Here is a 22186-nt window from a genome sequence, read left to right as displayed (position 1 = left end):
ATTCATTGTATATGCCTGTAAATGGTAATGAGCATTTTTTTCTCAATTTATCACCCAGGTTTTCTCATCGCAGGTGTATTTTCAATATGACAAACATGAGGGACAGAAATTGTCCTGTGTCTGATGAGCTTTGAAATATCAGGGCAGGAAATAATCATTTTCCACTGCAGGCTGCCTGAGCTGAAGGTTTACAAGCAAATTTAAGACTCACCTTTTTTGCCTGGCTTTTGATTAAATTGCATTTGTAGTTTTCCATTATATCCCATCATTTATACATTTTAGACTATTGTATAATTTTACATTTTTATATTATGTTCTTGTAATAATGCAAAATCTTAATTCTTAAGTTTGCATTTGTTTTTAACATTTTAATTATTACTCATACTGCTATTCCTATTTTCATCAATATTAGAATTTCTTCTTTAGTTGTTTTATCAGGACTGGTATTTCCTCACTGCACTGCATCATTGCTGACAGTAAGATGGCGCTTCAGTTGCCTTCCTTCTGGGATATGTGATGTGTATGTGTGTGTATATAGACGTACATACACCACCATCTGTATATGACATGGCTTTGTGTGTGTGTGTGTGTGGCTTTGGGTTTCATTTCTGCTTTCTTTTGTTTGCTTATATTATGTAAAGCACTGCTACATTTTTTTGTATGAAAAGTGCTATTGAAATAAAGTCTGATTGATTGGTTAGAGCTGCGTGATGAATATAATTTCATAGTTTGTTCATGATCAAATTTAAGAGCAACTGGATGCAGATATCACAGGTCAATTATCACAAATGGAAAAAAATGACTCGAATGCTGGAGATGAAAATCACTGATTTGTCATAAAGAATAAAAAAGACAAATTATTGGTTCACAATCATCTGCTCTTCGCCGTCATAGCAGCCATCTTGGAGCACCAGGTGACACAGGTGGAGGTCGTGAAGGTTGAACGGCTCCGTTGTCTTCAGAGAGCCGACACACAGACCGGTGGCAGAGGAACGTGAGTGAGAACATTTTACTCTCTTATGCCGTGTGACTGACTGTGATGAATTAGAAGCCACTGACTGTAAAACAAATTAACCTATGGATGTTACCAAGGCAACCTCAACCTGCGCACACGCCACAGTAACGTCCCAGCATGGCTGTTGCAATCACGGCTGTGTGTGAAGCTCACAACCCATCCCCCTGCAACTTCCCTTGCTTTAAAAAATGGCCGATTTGTAACAGAAAGAGAAAGTTGCTGCTGTCCAAGATGTTTGTTTCAGCCGTGATGTGATTCCGTACACACAAACACACACACTCCCATTTTTCCAACATACAATTGAGACTTCTTCATAATTGATGCGTTTGTCGCTGCTGTCACGTTATGTTTAAGTATTGTTTATGAGCGCTGGTTCAAAGGTAGTTTATTGAGTTTTTAAATATAGCTGCCACCGTTTTAACTTCAGGTCAGTGGTCATTTCCCACCCTGACATTACTGTGTGTGTGTGTGTGTGTGTGTGTGTGATGTGACATCAGTGGTTGAGGTTAACAATCTGAGCACCATATAAACATGTTTCCAACCAAACGAAGACTAAACAATTTGCCAAACTTGAAATAAAATTACAAACATGTCACAAACATAAAAATGCGAAGGAGTCCATATATGATCGTAGATATTTGTCTCCAGTTTAGCACCAGTCTGACACATGGCGGCAGCTGGTCGATGTGTCCGTGAGGGAAGCGGCTTCCAGCTCAGTCCGGCTCTCGGCTCTTGTCTTTGTAGAGATGCAGCTCCTCCAGCTTCTCCTGCAGGAAGGAAACGGGCATGGAGCTGCCACGACTTCTCTGTGGCAGCGTGTTGACCTGTGACACACAGGAGACACATTTCTCCTCCAGACCAACGCTCCCTCACTCAAACTATTGGGTAGATTTCTTTGATCATAGAGTAAAATGGAACTTTAATGTCTACTAAAGAGGAAATAGTTGAGTGACAAAACCTAATCCACACATTTGCTCATGAAAAACAACTGCACATCCACAAGAAAATACCATATAATGTAACACAAGCAATGGCAGGTGGCAAATACACATAAATATTATAGGTGAGAAAAAATAAAAAAATATGATTCATGCAGTATTTACAGGAGTAACGTAAATGTAAGTAAACATGCAGTTTACAATAAGTCAATATATATCAAAAAAGAAAGGATAATCATGGGAGAATGTTCAGGTTATTTATTCTTATTAAAATTCACCTCCTATTTTAGAGGAATTTCCTGTTTTCAATGTCAGCTATGGAACTCCGTACTTTACCAGGTATCGAGCCAAAAGTAGCATCACAGCTCAAATAAACAAAACAAACAAACAAACTCAGAGTCTCACCTGTCTCTCTAGCGACGCATGCACGTTGTGGTTGTAGACCCTCTTGTCCCTTTTCTCAGGCGTCCACATGCCGGGGTCGGTCTGTGTGGAGCTCTCCGCCATCGTTGAGTCCATGGGGGCGTTTTTGCAAACAGAGGTCGCCTTGGTATGTTCTGTGTCCTTACTTTGGGGGAAAACAAAGGTGTCGTCCTCTGAGCCTGACGGAGAGAAGCGCACGTGTGTGTGTCAGCCATGGTTGTAGTTTCATCATGTTTCCTTAAATGACATCAAGTGAAACCTACTCCAGCAGCTGCCCTTGATTCTTGAGTCGGGGGCCGGGGTGCATGGGCAGGAGCCGCTGGTGTTTTTGTGTTTCTTCAAACACTCTATTCCCACCAGATCTCTGCAGTGTCTGTGACAGTTTATCCCACAGTCTGGGAGGCCGAGGACAGGAAATGGTTAGTTGTACTGCGTCTGAGGGATATTCTTACATTTGTCATTGTCAACTTTTGTTTTCATTAAATGTTTTTAACAGCATAATCTTAAAGGACAGCAGGTTTTCAATAGCTGTGTAACAGTCGCCAACCTTGGACCATACAGGTGCATCTCAGCAAATCAGAATATCATCAAAGTGTTAATGCTTTTTTCAGTAAATCAATTCAAAAACAAGAAAGGAAACACCAAACTGTACCCCCAACCAACAACTCTGTATCTCAGAAAATTATAATCAGTCTGTGTGATGAATCTATTTATAGAGAGATGTCTCACTTTTTGAATTGATTTGCTGAAAAAAATAAAAACATTTTGATGATATTCAAATTTAATGAGAAGCGCTTGTGCATCGTCGTCCTTGAGATGATACACCTTTATTTGGAAACTTCCACATGCCATTTCTGCCAAAATCCGGCTTAATCTGAAAGTTTGGTTTACAATTCTGTCCTATGTCGGTCGCAAGACTTGATATCGAATCACATGGAAACCGTCCAGCGGTTACTTAAAGCTGAGCAGCTGCACCCGGAAGGAGCTAGGAGAAGGAGAAAACGTCGATCGGTTCCAGAAAGCTGAGAACACCCGTGTTGCTGGTACAGTAATCACATTCACTCTGCTGCTGGGAGCCGGCTGTGACGACAGCGACTGGGCTGCAACTTCTCACTTCTCACCTTTCAGGAACCGAGTGACCTTTTCTCCTTGTCCTAGCTTCTTCTTCAAACCAGGTCGGAGAACCGAGTGCAGCGTTCAGGTACCATTAGACGATTTCTGATAGCGGAAATAGTCACGTAAGTACCATACTCCGAAATACGCGAGCTCAATGTGTGTGTCAACAGCGTGTGGTTCAGCTACTGCCCATTGAAGTGACCTCTGTGCATGAAAGGGTTCATCACACATGTCCGTCCTCGGATCTTACCTTTACAGTGGTAGCCCTGTTTGATGACGCCCCACAGCTACAGGAGACATGACAGACATCACATTCCACACTTGGGCTGTAGCTGTAGAAAAGCAAAGCTCCACACTTCATACTCACAAATCCTCTGCAGGTGTCGCAAAACGTCGGCCGTTTGTACGTGGTTTCGTGGAAGTTATGTGCGTCGTTGAAGTTGTAACCGAGCTTTGCACATATGGACATCCCCCTCATGAAGTAAGAGGTGATTTCTTCCCGGCTGATTTGTCCCTGCCTGGACATAATCATCATCCCGCAAAATGCAACAGGAGAGTGAGTCAGTCTTTTTACAACGTACACATGTGCTGTTATGTGTGTTCTGTCCTGATCGAGGCCGTGGTGAGAGGCCCTCATGCATCACCTGTCAGTTTCGTGAGTGCAGAAGGAGAAAGGGAAGTTGGCTGCTATTTTCTCAAAGTCTTCCAGCGAAATGTAGCCATCCTGGTTCTGGTCGTAGTTTTTCATTATGGACTACAGGGGGCAACAGAGCAATCTGAGTGTGTGTTGTGGGAGGGAGTAGTTCTGCTTTAGCCCACTGAGCAACACAGGAAGTGAAAGACAGGACGTCGCCACCGAGTCACATACTCACATCCACCATCTGTTTGACGTGTTTTGATATGGTGTCGGGGTCGAGCCGGGGGGTGACCCCTGAACCCCACTCTGCCACGACCGGTGGTTTATCTGCAGCAACGGGCTGTGGGCCAACAGACGCAGGTATGAGACAGGAGGGAGTGAAAACGTCGTCACGCTCCCCTAACATTCAACGCTTTGATGTGGCCACTTTTTGATGAATGTCAGCAGAGTCTGTGCGCTCGTTTTCGGCGCTCGTACACCCACAGAGACACAGATTTTCCTTCCTCTTGCTAAATGATGTTGTAAGAAGTGTGCGACTAATCGACAGCAGCTCCACTCACCTGGATCTTGGGGTTCTTGGGCTCCTTGGTGTATGACAGTTCATATATCTCATCCTCAGTGTAGTACAGATCTAGAGAGAGCTGAGACGTTTCAAGAACAACACCATTAAGATACAGTACTTTCATGTGTGAATTATTAAACGGCCTCTCCTTGTTTCAGGCTGGTACCGTGAGCAGATGCAGGAGGTCTTTGTTGGCCTCGAACGGTGGCGAGCAGCTGTGGATGGACAGCAGGTCGTTGATGTTGCTGTACAGATGCTGCAGTTTGCTCAGGTTGATCTTGTCCTCGTCCAGATAGTCCGGCAGGGCCTCGTTGAGCGAGATCAGGTCCTTGAGATGGACCCCCAGGATGGGCACCTTGAAGCCGTGACACTCGTTGTAAACGCGCCTGTAGTTGCTGTAGTTGCTTCGTGAGGAGAGCAAGTCCGTCATCTCGCTCAGGGCCTGAAAGGAAGAAGGACGGAGCCTGGTGAGACTTTGGAGAACCAAACAGGAGGCGGAAAAAGTCATCGATTAACAACTGGATGGGATTCAAGAAAAAAAATGATGAAAATATATGAAAATACAATCACTTTTCACGTTTAGGGAAATGTACATGTGAGGGCGACACAGTGAAACAGTGGTTAGCACTGTCGCCTCAGCAGGAAGGTCCCTGGTTCGCTTCGTGGTCTGGGATCATTCTGTGTGGAGTTTGCATGCTCTCCCTGTGTCTGTGTCGGTTCTCCCCGGGTACTCCGGCTTCCTCCCACCTCCAAAAGCATGCTGAGGTTAATTGTGAGTGTGGTTGTCTGTCCTTCACCTGGCGCTGATGAGCTGGTGACGCTTCCAGGTTGTACCCTGACGTTTACCCATTGACAGCTGGTATCAGCTCCAGCACGACCCGATGAATGAGTGAATGAATTAATGAATGAATGAATGAATGAATGAATGTGATGGAAATTAAAGCAAAAGACACTTTGAGCTGCCACCTTGTGGACAAGTTGGATAAGTCCATTGGTCAAAGGAGGAGAGGCTCTCTGTCAAGATATGCAGCGCTTCCTGTTTTACTGCACGATAGAGGAAGTTGCTTCCCTATTACATGTGTACGTCATACAGTGGTTTTAATAACTTTCTGTTTCACGTAGCCTCGGAAAAGGCTTCAAGACAAAGTTTAGAGTTATAGAGAATTTGTGGTGAACGAGATCCATGAGATGAGATCATGGACATGAGAACAGGACAAACAGATTAAAAATAACAACACGACTCTGAAGAGACGAGGAAACGGGTGCTATTTGAAATACCTTAGTGATGTCAGGCGGGCAGAAGGTTGGAGGTGTCTTTGAGCCGGGAGATGGAGCTGTGACAGAGGCCTCCCATCACTGCCATTAGAGTGTTAAAGTTTTGCAGAACTCGTAGTTTCTACAGCCGGGTGAAGAGAAGAGTACATGGAGTCATTTTCCAAACAAAACAATAAATCCCTCTGAGCTATCCTCAGCTGGTTTACCTGAGCTACATGGATGAACTTGGTGAAGACCTGCGCCCGCTGCTGGGCCGTGTGTCTGCTGAGGATCATCAGCTGCACCCACTGGGAGACTCCGTTACACATCATGACGGAGCGTTCCAGAGCAGGGTTGTCCCGCACTGACCCCCGCACCACGTAGCTGTGGTAGTCCAGGAACTGGCCAATCAGACAACAGCAATCAGGACTTCTAAGTGCCAAACTCCCAAATACGATCAGAGTCCACCCAGCTGTCCTCAGAAACCTGCTATTTGTCAACACAGTAGTTTCAATGTATAGAAGTGTAGAAAGCTGAAAGGAAGACTCACATACATACAATACATACACCGCAAAAGCTCAAAATCTTACCAACACTATTTATTTCTAGTCAAAATGTGTAATTTCTAGCCATAAAATCTCTTTACACTTAAAATAAGACAAATCACCTGAAAAACTAACTTGATTTCAGACATTTGGCACTGGTTTCATGCAAATTTTTAAAAACAAATAAAAACACTTGCTACTCAGGCAGATTTTACTACTTTTTAAAGTGAAAATTTGTCTGAAACAAGTTACTTTTTCCAGGTGATGTCTTATTTTAAGACATTTTTAAACTAGAAATTAGACAGTATGACTAGAAATAAGACAAATATTCTTAGTACGATTTTGAATTTTTGCATTGCATGCAATTTACAAAGTAGTCTGTATGATTTAAAAAGAAAATGGAAATAAAATGTAGAGAGAGTTTTTTATTATCATCCTCCCACCAAATATCTAAGTTAGGAGTCAATGCGGGTCATATCTAAATCTATCTTTCATCCTTCAAACGAATAAAGCCACTACATCTGACTTTTAATTGGTCAAACACACAATCAAATATTCATGCCATGAACTTTCACCTACTGTTTATGTTTGTTTTGCAAGCGGGTGGTGTAAAGTCACGGAAACACAATTTAGGAAAGGTCACAGAAGGAAAGTAATGAGACTCACTGAGACGCTGCAGAAGTTCTTGAACTCCAGGAAGCTGAGGTGCTCGGCCATCTCGTCTGGCTCCATGTGGTCGAAGATAAGGGACACTTTCCTCTTCTTCACGGAGGGCGAGGGCGCCTGCGATAGGTTCACGTGAGGGCTTCTGGGGATGGAAGGCAAGGGGTTGGAGGAAAAGGCCGACAAACTCCATCCTTTCACAACGGACCAATCAGAACATAGCTCACAAGCAGCAGGTGTCATTGAGCTGCGTCTCGTCTCCGTCTGATCTGACCATCGTCCATAGGTCGCCCATCGTCTGCTCCAGGAGCGGGTCGGCCTCAAACACTGCCGGGAACTGGCTGATCCACCGCCTTGCCGGACAGAAAATATTTACTGGCTGTAAATGGAGCAGGATAACCAGTCCCGTCACGCTCTGTCCTTCACCTCCTTCCTGCCGACCTCACTCACCTGACAAGATGGCAGACCTGCGTCCTACGCAGTCCTCTCTTGTCAGAGGGCAAATCCTTGTATGTGAGGGAAAAGGTCAAGGATCTCTCTCTGAACGTTCAACATCACTGGTGGATACTTCAAATCTGCTTTGACGAGAGCCAAACAAAGCCAGAGCTGTTTCCTGATCTGATTAATAAATGCATACATGTGATCAGGAGCAGAGCACTGTTGGTACTGGAGCGCCGCCCAGGGCGACAGTGGAGGATATATGCTGAGAAGTTTCTGGGCAAATGTCTGAGATGGCACGACCCAACTGTGCATCATCAGGGTCATGTGGACCATCTGGGAGCCTCTGGGGCTGGAGAGCCTCCCCTCTGAATCTATGGGGAAAGAAACAGCGTCACAGAGGGAAGGGGCTTACGAGACTGCACGGCAGCGGCTGAGAGGTCAAACAGTTTGTGGAGGGATTTCACTGTTCGATATCACAAATGATTAGTTCAGGTGGACGGGGGATTGGGATGACAAGGACTTGTGGAGCCTCTTTTGTTTCCTTTTCGATGATTGAGTTTTATTCTTTTCATTTTAATTAATTTTTTCATTTTTTAATCAAAAAAATAATAGTTAATAGTTTTTACATTTTGAAAAGAGACTGATGCTGCAATGGTGACAGTCTCAACGGTCAGTAGGTACGAATTCTATGTGTGGGAAAATGACTGAACAGACTTCAGTCTGAAAATGACTGAACAAACTTCTAGTGCTGTACTTTATTCCCTTTATTCTGTATTTTCTTGTAGAATAGATATTAGCTTCAATCCAAACAGATTGATAAAACTCCGGAGAGAAGAGAGATTTGTTTACTTGTAGCAGCGTATGGGAATAGCTGGCTGGCTCCTGCAGCCCGGCAGAACAAAGCCTGATTGTATGAAACTGCCCTTTGCCACCCCCACCCCCCTCCACCCGTCTCTCTCCCCCTGGATCCCCATTATTCACCCTCATTTATATAACCTGGTTGTGATAAAGGCACATGGCAAACATGGAATGCAAACACGCACAGACAGACTGACCGAAGCAGTTGACGGCAGCGCTGTATGAGCTCATCCAGGTTGGCAGCACTGGCGCTGGGGGCCGAGCTGGGCTCTGCAGGGCCCGGCTGATGTCCTGAGGACTGGGACATGTATTCCTCCTCCGCTGCACCAACTTCCTGCTCTTCAGCACACCAGGACGCTCGACGTTGGGCTTCCTGAGAGAGGCAGAGAGGAGGAAGAACTGGTTGGCACATGGGTCTCTACGATGATCAGTCAGAGGTGGTAACAACCCCAAGGAGGAGGAGGAGGAGGAGGAGGAGGAATTGGACAGTCATTTTGATGATTGTCCTACTAGCTCGATCCAGCTACGGTTCAACACGAGTAAAATCTGCTATTAGTGAACGCAATATGAAGTAATGACTGGAAACATGTTTTAAGTTCATAGATGATGATCTGTGCCATATCAACTCATGACATTTATTCCACAGAGGAGTTGAACTTTGGGATGTAATTCAGATCCCATTACAGTTTTATATACATAGTTGTCATAATCAGCATATGAATTCTATTCAGGTCACTAAACGACACGCACACGGGTCAAAGCAGAGGTCAGCCAGCTGACACACATAGGGAATCCAGTGGAGCCTGAACAGGAGAGGTCTAAGAATGAGGCCCTGCGGGACGCCAGTGATAATCATCAACATGGATGATTCTCATTTCTGTTAATCTGATCTCCATTTGAAGAGTGTTAATTTTTCACTCTGTTCTCAGGGAACATTAAAAATCTGGGATGAATTCAACAAACCGCATAATAAAACATTGAAAAGAGACAGAATTCTCTGGTTTTCTGGGATGTTGCCTCAATTTTAGGAAACGGTTTGTTCTCTTGCAACATGATGCTTCAATGTTTCTTCACAATAAAAGCCTAATTACTGTGTGGATGGCTGTCGTCTTAGAAGAGGGGCCAGTGTGTCAGTGTTTCAAATGTGGTCCTGTCTCTGTAGAAACGCATTGTTACTGTGCAATGCTCTGAAACTGCGTCAGGCTTGACACCGCAAATATATTGTGACATTGACTGGAAACAGTGATTTCACAGAAACTGGCGACATGTTCCTTGAATGACCAAGCCTACATCCCCTTCTCTTAACCTGCATTTGTGTGGCTTACTTCCCCCCCAGTGCGCACACACACACACACACACACACACACACACACATGCACACACACACACACACACCTGTATATATTATCCAGAGAGGAACTACTTCTTGTTATTGTCATGGTGATAAGCAAACAATAATCTTTAGAAATGTGCAAGCTACCAAGAACACTGATGGAATAAAAACAGCTGTGTGTGTGTGTCTCTCAGTGTGTCCCTCACTATAAATGCCGCCCGATGGCTGTAAACGTATATGTGATGTTTCCCAGAAACATTCTGACATCATGTCTGTCAATCTAACCTCTGTTTCAAGTTTTGAGCTCATGTCCAACTTCTCAAGATCAACTTAACCCTATAACACCATTTGAATCATATTCGCTTCACAAGACTTAGGACTATGGTGGTACACAGCAATGTCAGAATAGGACACATTCATAGTGGAGTTGGGGTGAAAATGCAGCATATATGGGGCGCCACTATCCATGTTTGGTGTCAAAGTGGTTTATGGGTTAAGTTACTTTTTGATAACATCCAAGAAAACATTCTTTAGCTCCTGTCTGTCCGAGCAAAGATCACATTTATTGTGGTGAAGTTTGTATAGATATATACTGTATCTGTAATTATAAAGGACACAGTGCTGTTATGATAAAACAAAGCAAAAACACAAGAAATCTCCTGTGTCATTGACACGATTGACAGTGTACATTAAAGCAGGCAATTTCGGTTTGAGCCTGATTTGTCTTCAGGTCAGACAGTAAATCAGTGGCATCATGTTGTGAACCAGAATGATGACTTTGCTTTACATACAACACACTGAGGCACAGGGTGACATTCACCGATGTATTTACACCACCAGCCATTCACCTGTTTGTACGTGCTGTTCCACGTGCCATCGCAGTTGTCACACCGTGGTCACAATGTATCACCACCGTGACCAGATAGTGTCTCATCAATATTCTGCATTTTCCTTCGTACAGTGAATACATGACTGTAGTCAATGCTTCTTGTCACAGCTGAGTGATCTACTGTCATCTTCTTACATAAAAAATACTAATTTGTTTATGTGTGTATTATTGAAAATTTAGTTTGTATATACAGTTTGGTCTGTATATAGTTTGTATACTAGTTTGCCCTCCACCAATATGTCTTTTCTTTTTTTTAAACTATTAAACCTACATGATCAAAGTAAATTGGTGAATAAATGGAGATTTCCAGCGTGGTTTAGCAGCCATCTGATCTCAGCGCTGATCTCTCGTCATCTCTCTGTGACTCAAAGTGAACACAGCTCTGACAGTGAGACTCACAAATACAAACAGAAGTGCTGATGGTGAAATGTTGTAGATGTCATGATGTTTGTGTGGGAATTTCCCCTGCAGTGTTCAGCAGGTAACACACACACACACGCACCCTGCAGTGTGTGAGCTGCTGTGTGACGTGCAGACAGACCTGTGTTCTTGTCACATCTTTACATTGATGTGGCTCGGAGGCCGTTCGCTTTCAGACTGAGACACAAACTGTAAGATACTCTTTGAGGGAACACCCCATTATTCACTCTGCTCAGAAAATTCCCCCAGTGTTCTTCAGAATATAAATGTTAAAAACTGGTGTATGTGGACCTGTGGTTCTCAAAGTGGGGTTGGGGGGGTCATTAAAGGGGGGGTTCACCAAAATCACCAAAATTATTGTTGAATGCTCTCACATAACCCTATTTTGAATCGTGAAATCTCTGGTGTTACAAACCATAAAAATGTCCAAATAATGAAAAGTACATTATCAGAAATAATAGAAAAACTGATCATTATAAAAACTATAATACAATTTAGTGACAATTATGATTGATTGAACAGATTATCTTGGTCCACCCTTGACTGAGAAAACAAAATGCGAGCATGATATCATGGATTTTGTTCTGGAAGTTCTCCATCTTCTCTTCCTCTTTCCTCTTCATCCTTGTTCTATTCAGAGCTTTCAGGAAACAACTTCGCCCTTCTTTTTCTTGCCATGGAAATCCCCCTTGCGCTCCCTTTCTCATCTATGTCAGGACCCCTGGCGACAGATCCAGCACCCCCCCACCCCCTCTCGCTCTCACACTGGCGAGGGGATATGCAAATTCCTCTCTTTCTTCCCTTAATTGATTAATTGAAGCCAGGGGCCTTTGAAGGCCGAGACTGTGTGCTGCTCTTTTCCTCCCGCCCGTCAGCTCCCTCTGCAGTGTGTCGTGTAACGTATCTACTGCAATGAGCCGTTTATGCATTTAGTCCAACTTGCAGCTAATGGACCAAAGATATTCATCTGCAGATAGAAACGGTGAACTCTCTCTGAGCGGCCACACACACCTCGGGTTCCAGTTTCCTCATCACTTTTATGTTCTGTTTCTCTGCAAGCGTCACATTCATACACACATTTAAACTTTAACTTTCATAATTAAGATAAACTCACCACTCATGTTCCATCATTACACCTTACAGCCAGCTAGCTTCTTTCTTTCTTACCACCTTAATATTCAAAACAACGTCATTCTGGGCAATCTGATGAGCTGGTGTCACAGCAGGAAAACAACATATGGAGGCTACTGAGCATGTTGTGTCTCAAATGGATAAAAAGCCTCTGGTGAGACGTGTTGGAGTCTATCTGAACAGAACGGTAGAACACAAGCACACACAACCGTTGAATGTCAGGGCTTGCTTGTGTGCAGTACACACAAATTATCTGACAGAAAGTTGATATTGCCTGCTGATATGCAGGTCAAACAAATTAGCTGTGACCGTCTGTGAGCGTGTGACTCTCCTGCTTTTAATAAATAAAAGTTTAATCATTCAAACAAGCAGCAGAAGACACAACGAGCAGAAAACACAAAAAGTTAAAGCCCTTGATTCTGCTGTTGTCTTTTGCACAAACCACGTCATCTCAGTCATAGCCCCAAGGTTCACACACCTCTGCTGCACACTAAACACTTGAACCACACATAAGAAGCACACACACACACACACACACACACACACACTCTGCACTTTTTAACTTACCGCTTGGTTTTGTTCATTGCAGAGCTCCGCTGCAGCACTCCTCCTTCTCTGGTGTTTGCACGGGCATCTGAGCGTGTCCTCACAGCTCCATGGTTCACCCTCCTCTGTGTCCTCTAAGTGTTTTTAGAGCGGGCACAGGACGGAGCCCCACAGCTGCTGGGGCTGAGGGCTTCCCACCTACCTGTCACTGACCAGACACAACTGCAGGTCAGAATCCTGATTCTCAGAACAACTTGTGTGTATTAACCTGTCTTTCTGCTATCTGAGAATGTCTATCAAACACTACAGAGACACAGATCAGGCTGCATGCACCCTCCACCTGCCTTTAAACCCCCCCCCCCCCCAAAAAAAAAAAAAAAAAAAAACTCAACAAGTGCAGGCACTGACAAAATCACTTTAAACGTCAGCATCTTAAATGGAGGAACTGGCTCTGACAGATAGGGGAACTTACACTTGTGTGTGTGTGTGTGTGTGTATACAAGGGGGAGGGGTAAGGACAGGGAAACAGTAAGAGAGAGAGAAAGGAGGAGTGTTACAAATAGAGAGTGATGAGCAATCATCTGAGCACCATCAGTGAACTCCAGGAAGCAACGTGTGTGGTTTTATTCAGGGCATCAACAGCAGAGAAAATAGGCCACACCTAAACGTCAGTTCTCAATCATCTGACGTTGCATGAACTTGGTAAAAGACAAGAAAAATGAAGTCTTCCACTGCCTGACGACACGATCACAAACAAACATTTAGATTTGTCCGCCCACAATCGCCCAAATCAAGTCTATCACCCTGATTTCTTTCTTTTTGTTGCCCCCGCTGTCATCACACAGGGTGTAGTGTTTGTGCTGGTGAATGTAGCTGTGCAGCTGGACAGGGGGGTCTCAAAGGCATCCTTGTCTGAACACACCAGGAGGAAGAAGGCAACCAAACAGGGCACATTAATGTGCTCAAGTTTGCAGAGGTGGCCCTTTCGCTGCAGGAAGCAAACTGGCTGGCAGAGCAAGTGTGTGATATGGCATCGATAAGCAGGGACCGTCAGGAGAAATTTCCATGCATGCCCACTCCCAGACGTGAAAATGCATTTGTGATTGGATTAGAAAGAGGCTTGGTGGAGGAGCAGCGTACATCATGTCCATGACACATGTGTGTGTTACATTGTGTCTCATCTCAAATGAAGCAGTTGAATCTGCCAGTAAATTTAAGGACCCATGTGAGTTTTAGATAGATAGATAGAGATAGATACAAATAATACACACAAAACATTTTATAAAATGTATGAAAATGAAATAAAAGACAACAAGAGGATGAACACAACAGCAACAACAACAATAGCCTCAGATACATTTTAGCTGTTATATACATACTGTATATGACACCTATACGAGATATGCTGACTGGGCTGTAAGGCTTTTATTCTTGTAACAACCGGTGGGACCGGAAATACAACCTTGTTTACATATACAATCTTGTTTTTACAGGTGTAAAGTTAGTTCACACAGGTTACGTGTTTAGTTGGCAGTGAGTTGTGTACAATTGTATATTTCACAAACTAAATCAGTCCGTTTTTTTCTTTTGTTGAATTTGGTCAGGGAGTGTTACCCGTGAAGGTTCTCAGTCATCCAGATCATGGAATCTTGCTGGGTTAACTTGAGGTTGCTTGACTTCTAAAAAATGTATTCTAGAATTAATCTTCATCCTTTTCGTTCACTTAACTCAGCATTAGACAATCGTTACTGACATAATATAGTTTAAACAACAACAACAACAACAACAACAACAACAACAATTTAATATCAACAGTTGTTCGCTGTAATATGAAGAAATGACTTTTTTCATATTGCAGTCTTTGTGTTTATGTCAGTTCACTGTCGCCACCTTCAGGCGAGACGCCGCAACTGCAAAACATCAGATTCATGATTTGGTGAAAAGGACCTCTCAAATCAGGTCCTCGAATCAGGACTCCAGCTCCCGTCATTCGTTTGGGTCGGTGGAGGTGGTTTCCTCCTCCTCCTCCTCCTCCTCCTCCTCCTCTGCTTGCGGCTGGACGGACGTGAACCCCGGGGGAAGAGGAGGCAGTAGCGGCCGCCCGAACGTGTCCTGCTGCCGGCTGCTGCTGCTGCAGTGGAAGGTCGGTGAGACATGCTTGAGGATGGCAGATGGATGCCCAGAAGGTAAGAGGTTTGTGTGTGTGTGTGTGTGTGTGTGTGTGTGTGTGTGTGAGAGAGAGAGGGAGAGAGAGAGAGAGCGAGGGCCTCCATCAAGCTTCTCATATAACATGCAAACATTTTAGTCCTGTCATCAGTTTGCAGAAATCTGCTTATTTGTTTATATTACAGAGAGCAATATTTACACTAATGATTCTTTTGGTCTTTTGATTATAATACTCTGAAGAAAGCCCAAATCCGCAACTCAACCCCTTCAAGTTCCTTCAGTAGAGTTCACGCCCCAAAACTCAAAATGAGGCAAAGCTTGATGCTGATGGGACAGTTAGTTGTTTTTGGTGGATTGTCCCACCTCATCAGTCGCTGACACACCAGAGAGGGTCGGGGATTCTTCTTGTGGTTCTCCAGCGGCTGATGGAGGTGGCCGCAGATAGCGTCACTAAATAAAGCCTCTTGTGAATCACAGCACACATTTATATTTACTATTTAAACTATAAGATGATCATTTTAAATGATTATCCCTTGAACTGATTTGCCAGTCAACATCCATCCATCAGACTGGATTGGATTGATCAGCAAACCGGCTGCCGTTGTGGTGACGTTCTATTCTTTCTTTCTCTCTTGCGATGTTCTTTGCTGGTTTGAAACAGACAGCTGTGGCTTCTTCACATTCCCTGTAGACATTAGTGTGTAAAGGCAGCTGTGACCATCAATCATGCGTCAAGGTTTTTTTTTTTTATACAGCATCAAATGACTTAAACCAAAGTCCTCTCACTGAACTTCCATCCATTTATCTTTTGATGAGCTCTCGTGGCGTCCTTGTCTTTCTATAAAACAGGAGACAACCTGTCGGCTGGATGGACCTGCAGAGCTGATCCGAAGGTGTTGGCGGTAGGTTGGGCCGACTGTTGGAGCTCATTAAGTTCTATCTGAAATAGGTGGTGTGTACACGCTCTATGGGCGGGGCTTAATAGGAAGGCAAAGTGGTTATGGGTATCCAACAAAGATGGCTGCAGCACATGAAGAGTTGGCAGACCTACATCTTTCTAGATCTGGATTTCCAGACTCCACAAACATCCACTTACTAGCCAAGAAATATAGATGCACCCTAGCATAGCAAATTTAATTTGCAGTCTAGAACACATTGTGTATAGAGTTGGTAGCTGGGCTAAACATAATCACCACAGAGTTGTGAGAGGCCAGAGTGTCATCGCTGCCGGTCTCTGCTCCGTGTAAATAGAGAATATGGTGTCACCTTCTATGCTATTCTGTTGGATATCTGTTGGTTATCCTGTGGCTGTTGGTTTAGCAGGTCATACAGTAAGGGTTGGCTCGGGCTGTCCACATGTCGAATTGTTCCTGGGCAAAGCACTGAACCCTAAACTCGGCTGCCCATTGGTCGATGAGTGTTTGTATGAATGGCTGGAAGTGTGAAGTTGCCTAAAGTGCTATATAAGTGAAATCCATTTACCAAATTGCGTGCAGAGAGAATTTAAAAGACAGCTTTGGATTGTGCCCTGCATATTGTGAGTGCCCAGACCCAACATGTTGACGAAGGTTTGCCACACAATCTCACATCACCTGCCACAAACCACAAACCATGCGGCAGCGTTGTTCCCTCGACAGGTCTGAAAACTAGTTCTTCACACACCTGACAGATGATTCTGCAGCCGTCTGTCCTTGCTGCTTGCATCCCTAAAAGCCACAGACTCCCCACTCCACAATCCTTTTATAGCCTCACACATGAGAAAGGAGGGGACGGAGGAGTGTGTCGTCGGTGTGAAGGACCACTTCTACAAACATGGTGGTGGCACACTGGGATGGGGAGCGGTGTAAATGTAAAACAAGGTGTCTGCTCCTCCCTCCCTCATCCGACATCCCTCCCCTCCCTTCCCCATCTGCAGTCGGGTTGGAGGATACCAGATGAGAGAAGAGGGTAGACGAGGGAGAACCTCGCCTCCTGTCACTCTCTCTCACAACACCGTGAGAGTCACAGGACACATGCTGTCCTCTGGCCACACACACTAGCACCTACAGCAGCACACTGTGAGGGAGAGAGGGAGAGAGAGAGAGGTGGAGGGAGCGGAGGTATAAAATTCACATCCTGACGAGAGAAAACTAAAGGATTTTCTCTTTTCCTCTGGAGGAGCTGCGACTAACCCTCAGCAGAGGATGGCAGAAGGAGGAGAAGGAGAGGAGGAGATTCAGTTCCTGCGGACGGTGAGTCGCACTTGTCTTTCCCCAAATCTGCACCGAAGAGATGAGGAGTTGTGACGAGAGTGAGAAAGGATTTATGTTACTTATGTGTGTGTGTGTGTGTGTGTTTTTTTTTTTGTTTTTTTACAGATAAGCAGGCAGGCGATGAAATAAGATCTCGGTGTGTAATGCATCAACTTTATTGCTCAGGTTTCTCTACCGCAGCAAATTAGCTTTTCTGGTGCAGGATATTTAAGTCTAATCTGTAGTTGCAGATCTCAGAGCCAGGACCCCCCCCCCCCCGCCCCCCCCCCCTCCCCCCACACACACACATACACACACCACCCAACCAAAAATGTGTCACAACCAGATTAACGACCAGATTAACATTTGCTCTCTTTAAACTCTGTAATTTGTTTCTTTAATTTCTTGTGAGTGCTAGAATTTCTGTGTTTGTTTTGTGAACCTTATTGTCACGCTCGTCTTTTTTTTTTACATAATTTCCCGACAGTAAGTGTGTGTGTGTGTGTGTGTGTGTGTGCGCGTGTGCGTGTGCGTGTATGTGCACACGGATAGATAGACGGGCTGGTGCATCTGTTTGCATCGTTATCTATTTATATCTGAGGAAAGGGGAGCCTGGCCGTTTGGGGTGAGGAGGCAGAGCAACAAGCTCCCAGAGCCTGCAGAGGACAGCTGCTCTGAGGCTGCGGCCAGCGCTCTGTCCACCACCAGCCTGACACTTAGCGGGGGAAGACCCCCCCCAGGAAAGACCGCTGAGTCAGGAAACTGTGTTTCCCAAACTTCAGAGAGGAAAAACACTAATTAAATCACTGCTGGCGAGAAACTAGTTACATGTGATTCCTAATTTAATTACAGAATAAACGGTAATGTGAAAACAAACATCCGTGAAAACAAAATTTCAGTTGATTTTGAAAATATTAATGATTATGATTTGAACAATTTCTGCAAAAACCTATGCTTTAAGTACTACGTTCAAGCAAGCATACTTTGGAGTACCGTAACTACAGGAATATTGGTCCAAACCCTTACTGGAAGCTGAGAAATTGCACTCGCTTCCCCTACCTGGTGTTAAGAAGGAGCAAAGAAGGAGAAAATGATCTGTTCATGCAAGTTGAGAACAGCCATGTTTCTGTCGTTACAGTAATAATAATAATTGGCAAGTCATTACCATGACGACAGCAACTTGGGTGTGAAGTGCAACTTCTGAATTTTTAGGAACTGATCGACATTTTCTGTTAAGTGATGTATGTGTGTGTTCCTCTGATAATCAGATAAAAACGCATCACTCATGTAAAACAAGTTGGTAAAGCAGTTCATGTGAAATCATCAATAATGGCTGATATTATTGCAGAATCAGATTTTTCTGTTCTGAAGCACTTTTCCCCCTCGTACTCTGGATGAATGATGAGAGCCATCTGACTGTGACATCATCAGACGCTGTTGGACTCTTCAAAAGGGGAAAAAAACGCTGTATTATTAATATACTTCAATGGGCTTATCTTTGCCGCTGTCTGGGGTTCGCTCACCACCATGAGGCTAAAAATGTCAGCTCCTGTGCTTTGGGTGAAAGCAGGAACCAAATACTTTGTTTTAATTAGAGTCAACCTGCAGAGGGCTTTGCTGGTTTATACTGAAGGACGAGGGATGTGTAGTATATTTCTGGCTAAAAACAGTCACCTGTTAGGAGGGTTCATATCTTCCAGCCCTTCAGAGAATGTTCCTCAGCAAAGCTTTTGAAGTTATTTTTGCTCATTAAATTAGCAGAGGTCCTTTTTTTCCCTTTTTTATAACCACACTGTTTAGAGCATGTTTGATTGATGAGGGTCAAGATGATGTTAAAGTCTGTTAAAGTCCTACGCCATCATGAGCATGTATACTTCTGCTTCTGCCCATTGAATCTGGCTGTTTGTTTTTAGTTTGTTTTATGATTATTGTTTTTTTTCTTTGTTTACTTCAAGCAACAGCAACTGAAATTGAAGATCGGCCACGTTTTCAACTCACTTTTTTGGTCTAAAATCATCCTTTTGGTCGTTTCTATTTCCTTGGTAAACGCGGACATTCGCACTTCGAGAGTTGGGAAGTGTCATGTAATGCAGCCCAGTTGTTGCCGTCTGCGAAGGTGTAGCTGTGAGGCCGAGTTACATTTTTGGAGAGGTCAAGCAACGCGGTGATGTGGACCCTACGCCGGCGATTTGTCACAGAGGCATTCTCTCATGCTTTTGCCACCATTGACAGCCTCTGTTAGCTTATAACTGTCTTGGACAACCTGGACCATCTTGGGAAATGAGCAGTTCTCCTGTTGTCTTTGTCGTAATTTCCATTCCTTTCTAACACATTTACTTCTCTGCCAGCTGATGTCTGTATCATTTTACGTGTCCACTCATGAACTGCAGCCAATCGATACTGAGACATTTCATATTCATTTGTCAGACGCAGGAAAAGTAAAATCCATCACCCAGTGCTGCTTGCATTGATTCTTGCATCGTTTACAACAACATATGACATAACACTGCTGTCAGTCAGGCAAACAAAACAAAAAACAGATATTTCATTTCCCTCCAGCCAATCTGATCAAGGATCCGGGCTTATCTCTCCTGTTTGATCATACTAAGCAAAAGCAGATTAAATCCTGTAAGGGGTGGGGGGGGTGATGCCTGTGATGCCTGTTGAACATCTTCCACATGATTGTTTCCACACAGATTACTCAGCGCAGCTTCTTGGTTATTTCCTGGCTTTTTATTGTGTAATTCACATGTGACCCCGGCCTGTGAATCACACGATGCTGTGAGCGAGTGCAGTGTAAATTTGTACTCGCCGCTGGGACTCGGCCATCTGCTGCTGCACTCTGCAACCACTCCAGCACCCACATGTGCTGTCAAAGATGGGGCTTGGCATTCTCCAGCATCTCACCATGCTATAAAAAGATGGGTGAGAGCTTAAAAAAAACAGACACTAAAGTACTGCAGGTAAAAGCTGTGTCACTGTTTCACAATGTTGCATTTACATTGTGAATCACGCAGGCAAGTGAGACGGAAGGCAGCAGGTCGGAGCTCCGGTCCATAATAGCAGTTTCTTTTTATAGTGCGCCACTATAAGCACACACACTCTGGAGGGAGAAAGCAGTGGAGTCCATGTCCTACTTGCCAGCATCCTTTGGGAGATGTGGTGTATGTATGTGTGTGAACTGAGATTCTGGTGTTTGCAGGTCCGCACACACAACGTAGTAACATTTATCACTTCATGTCCAGCTGATAACCGGCTGAAATGTGTGTATTTAGTTCAGTTTCAGAAGCAGTCTTTGGACCTGCAACACAACTGATCATTCTGTGGAGGTGTGAGTATATGACATGTCATGTCATTATTTATGTTTGCTTGCACACTGCTGGTGTGAAGCACATTTTGGTATTTTTTTATATTTTGGTTTTGTTTGTGTACATATAACAGTAATCAGCAACTTTGACTTTTAGATGCGGGTTGGGTTTCAATATGCACTGATAACCACTGACAGGGCGATAAACAATAGAATTAAAATAGAAAAGTGTCAACAATAGGATGTTGGTGGTGATCACTTGGACACACACTGTTTTTCTTGAATTGTGTGTGAATGAAAGTAAAATCGGACCCGTCAGCCACATTCACCCCTGGTCTTAACCCTTGGGTGGTGTTCTGTTCCTCAGCCAATGTTCATGGGTCTGATGGACCTGCTGCCTTTTGGGTTTTTTAATTCGACACAGGCAAACAATTTTATTTTATAATATTCAGCAGATATTTTATTCATCCCAATTACAAGCAATATAAATATATTATTATATATAATTCGTCTTCCTCTACTTGTTCCGGTTACGGGTTGTGGTCATGCTGGATACGATCCCAGCTGTCAACGGGCAGACATCAGGGTACACCGTGGACCCTATATATTATTATTATTACATTCTTCTACTAGTCTGTGGTTTGTACGTAGTAGTGTGTTAGGGGGGCAATCTCAAAAGAAGAAGGACATTGGACGCTGTACAGGCACCTGTCCATCATGGACAGTCCAGATCATCCACTGCACACCAACATCAACAGGAGTAGCAGCATCTTCAGTGACAGACTGACAGACTGACAGACTGGCAGACTGACAGACTGACAGACTGACAGACTTCAGTGACCCCAAGCCATGAGCCTCTACAACACCTCTACAACACCTCTTGGGGCAAACGATAACAGAAGCTGACACTGTCACATTATTTTACTTTTACTTTCCATATGTGATAGTGTTTTGTCTATCTGGGCCCCCTCTGTCCCCATTCCTATTTTTGTTTGGAAATGCAAATTTCTCTTGGAGATGAATCAATCTACCTATCTATCTATCTATAAGCAACATGTATGTTTGATATTTTGTCTTTGCCTTTGTTAGGTCACATTTATGGATAGAAGTGATATTTTTAAATAAGGTGAAAAGTCAGATAGCGACTGTTTGTCATCAATGTGACTAATTAACAATGTGATGAATTAACACAGAATGGTCAAAACACAGAATGGATGAACGTTGTAAAACACATCATATCCTTTGGAAAATGAGTAAATCCTGACTGTTGGGACGCAGACTAGGGTAAGGATGCATTTAATTTGTCACACTCACTTTTCATCCTGTCTACGCCCCCCCTCGCACTCAAACAAACACGCACCGAGCTGCTCACTGAGCCCCCAGTCACTGGCGCATTAACACCAGATTTTGGGACAGCAGCAGATGAAGGATGGTGGATGTGTGTGTGTGTGTGTGTGTGTGTGTGTTGGGGCTTTAGATATGTAGAGCCTGTGACAATACACATACACACACCTGTTACTCCGTCTGCTTTGCTAACAGCAGTTAACACAATAAACAGGTGGCGGAAGTTTTGCAAAGTCATGCATCTGTTTTTAGAGTGCGTGTGTGTCTGTGTGCGTGCGTGTGTGTCCGTGTATGTGTGTGTGTGTCTGTGTGTGTGTGAGACAGAGCGCGAGTCATACAGATGCATTCACTGTACATACTGTATGAG

At 44.0% G+C, this 22186-nt stretch overlaps 1 protein-coding gene across 1 annotated transcript; it reads right to left on the bottom strand.

The window, feature by feature from the left end:
- Window positions 1–1728: 1728 nt before the first annotated feature.
- Window positions 1729–12883, bottom strand: LOC144739541 (RAS guanyl-releasing protein 1-like). The gene is given in 20 exon segments (XM_078622481.1): window positions 1729–1839; window positions 2359–2560; window positions 2630–2771; window positions 3743–3779; window positions 3860–4010; window positions 4137–4246; window positions 4365–4469; window positions 4690–4770; window positions 4858–5133; window positions 5970–5981; window positions 5983–6087; window positions 6173–6346; window positions 7157–7298; window positions 7381–7506; window positions 7604–7666; window positions 7854–7965; window positions 8650–8662; window positions 8664–8716; window positions 8719–8825; window positions 12876–12883. Coding segments are annotated over 20 exon segments (2130 nt in total).
- Window positions 12884–22186: the final 9303 nt, after the last annotated feature.

Source organism: Lampetra planeri, unplaced genomic scaffold, assembly GCF_965212315.1.
Source record: "Lampetra planeri unplaced genomic scaffold, kcLamPlan1.2.h2 scaffold_1553, whole genome shotgun sequence".
Taxonomy (NCBI): domain Eukaryota; kingdom Metazoa; phylum Chordata; class Hyperoartia; order Petromyzontiformes; family Petromyzontidae; genus Lampetra; species Lampetra planeri.
Note: the sequence above shows the minus strand (reverse complement) of the source record. Positions and strands in the feature narration are given on the sequence as shown.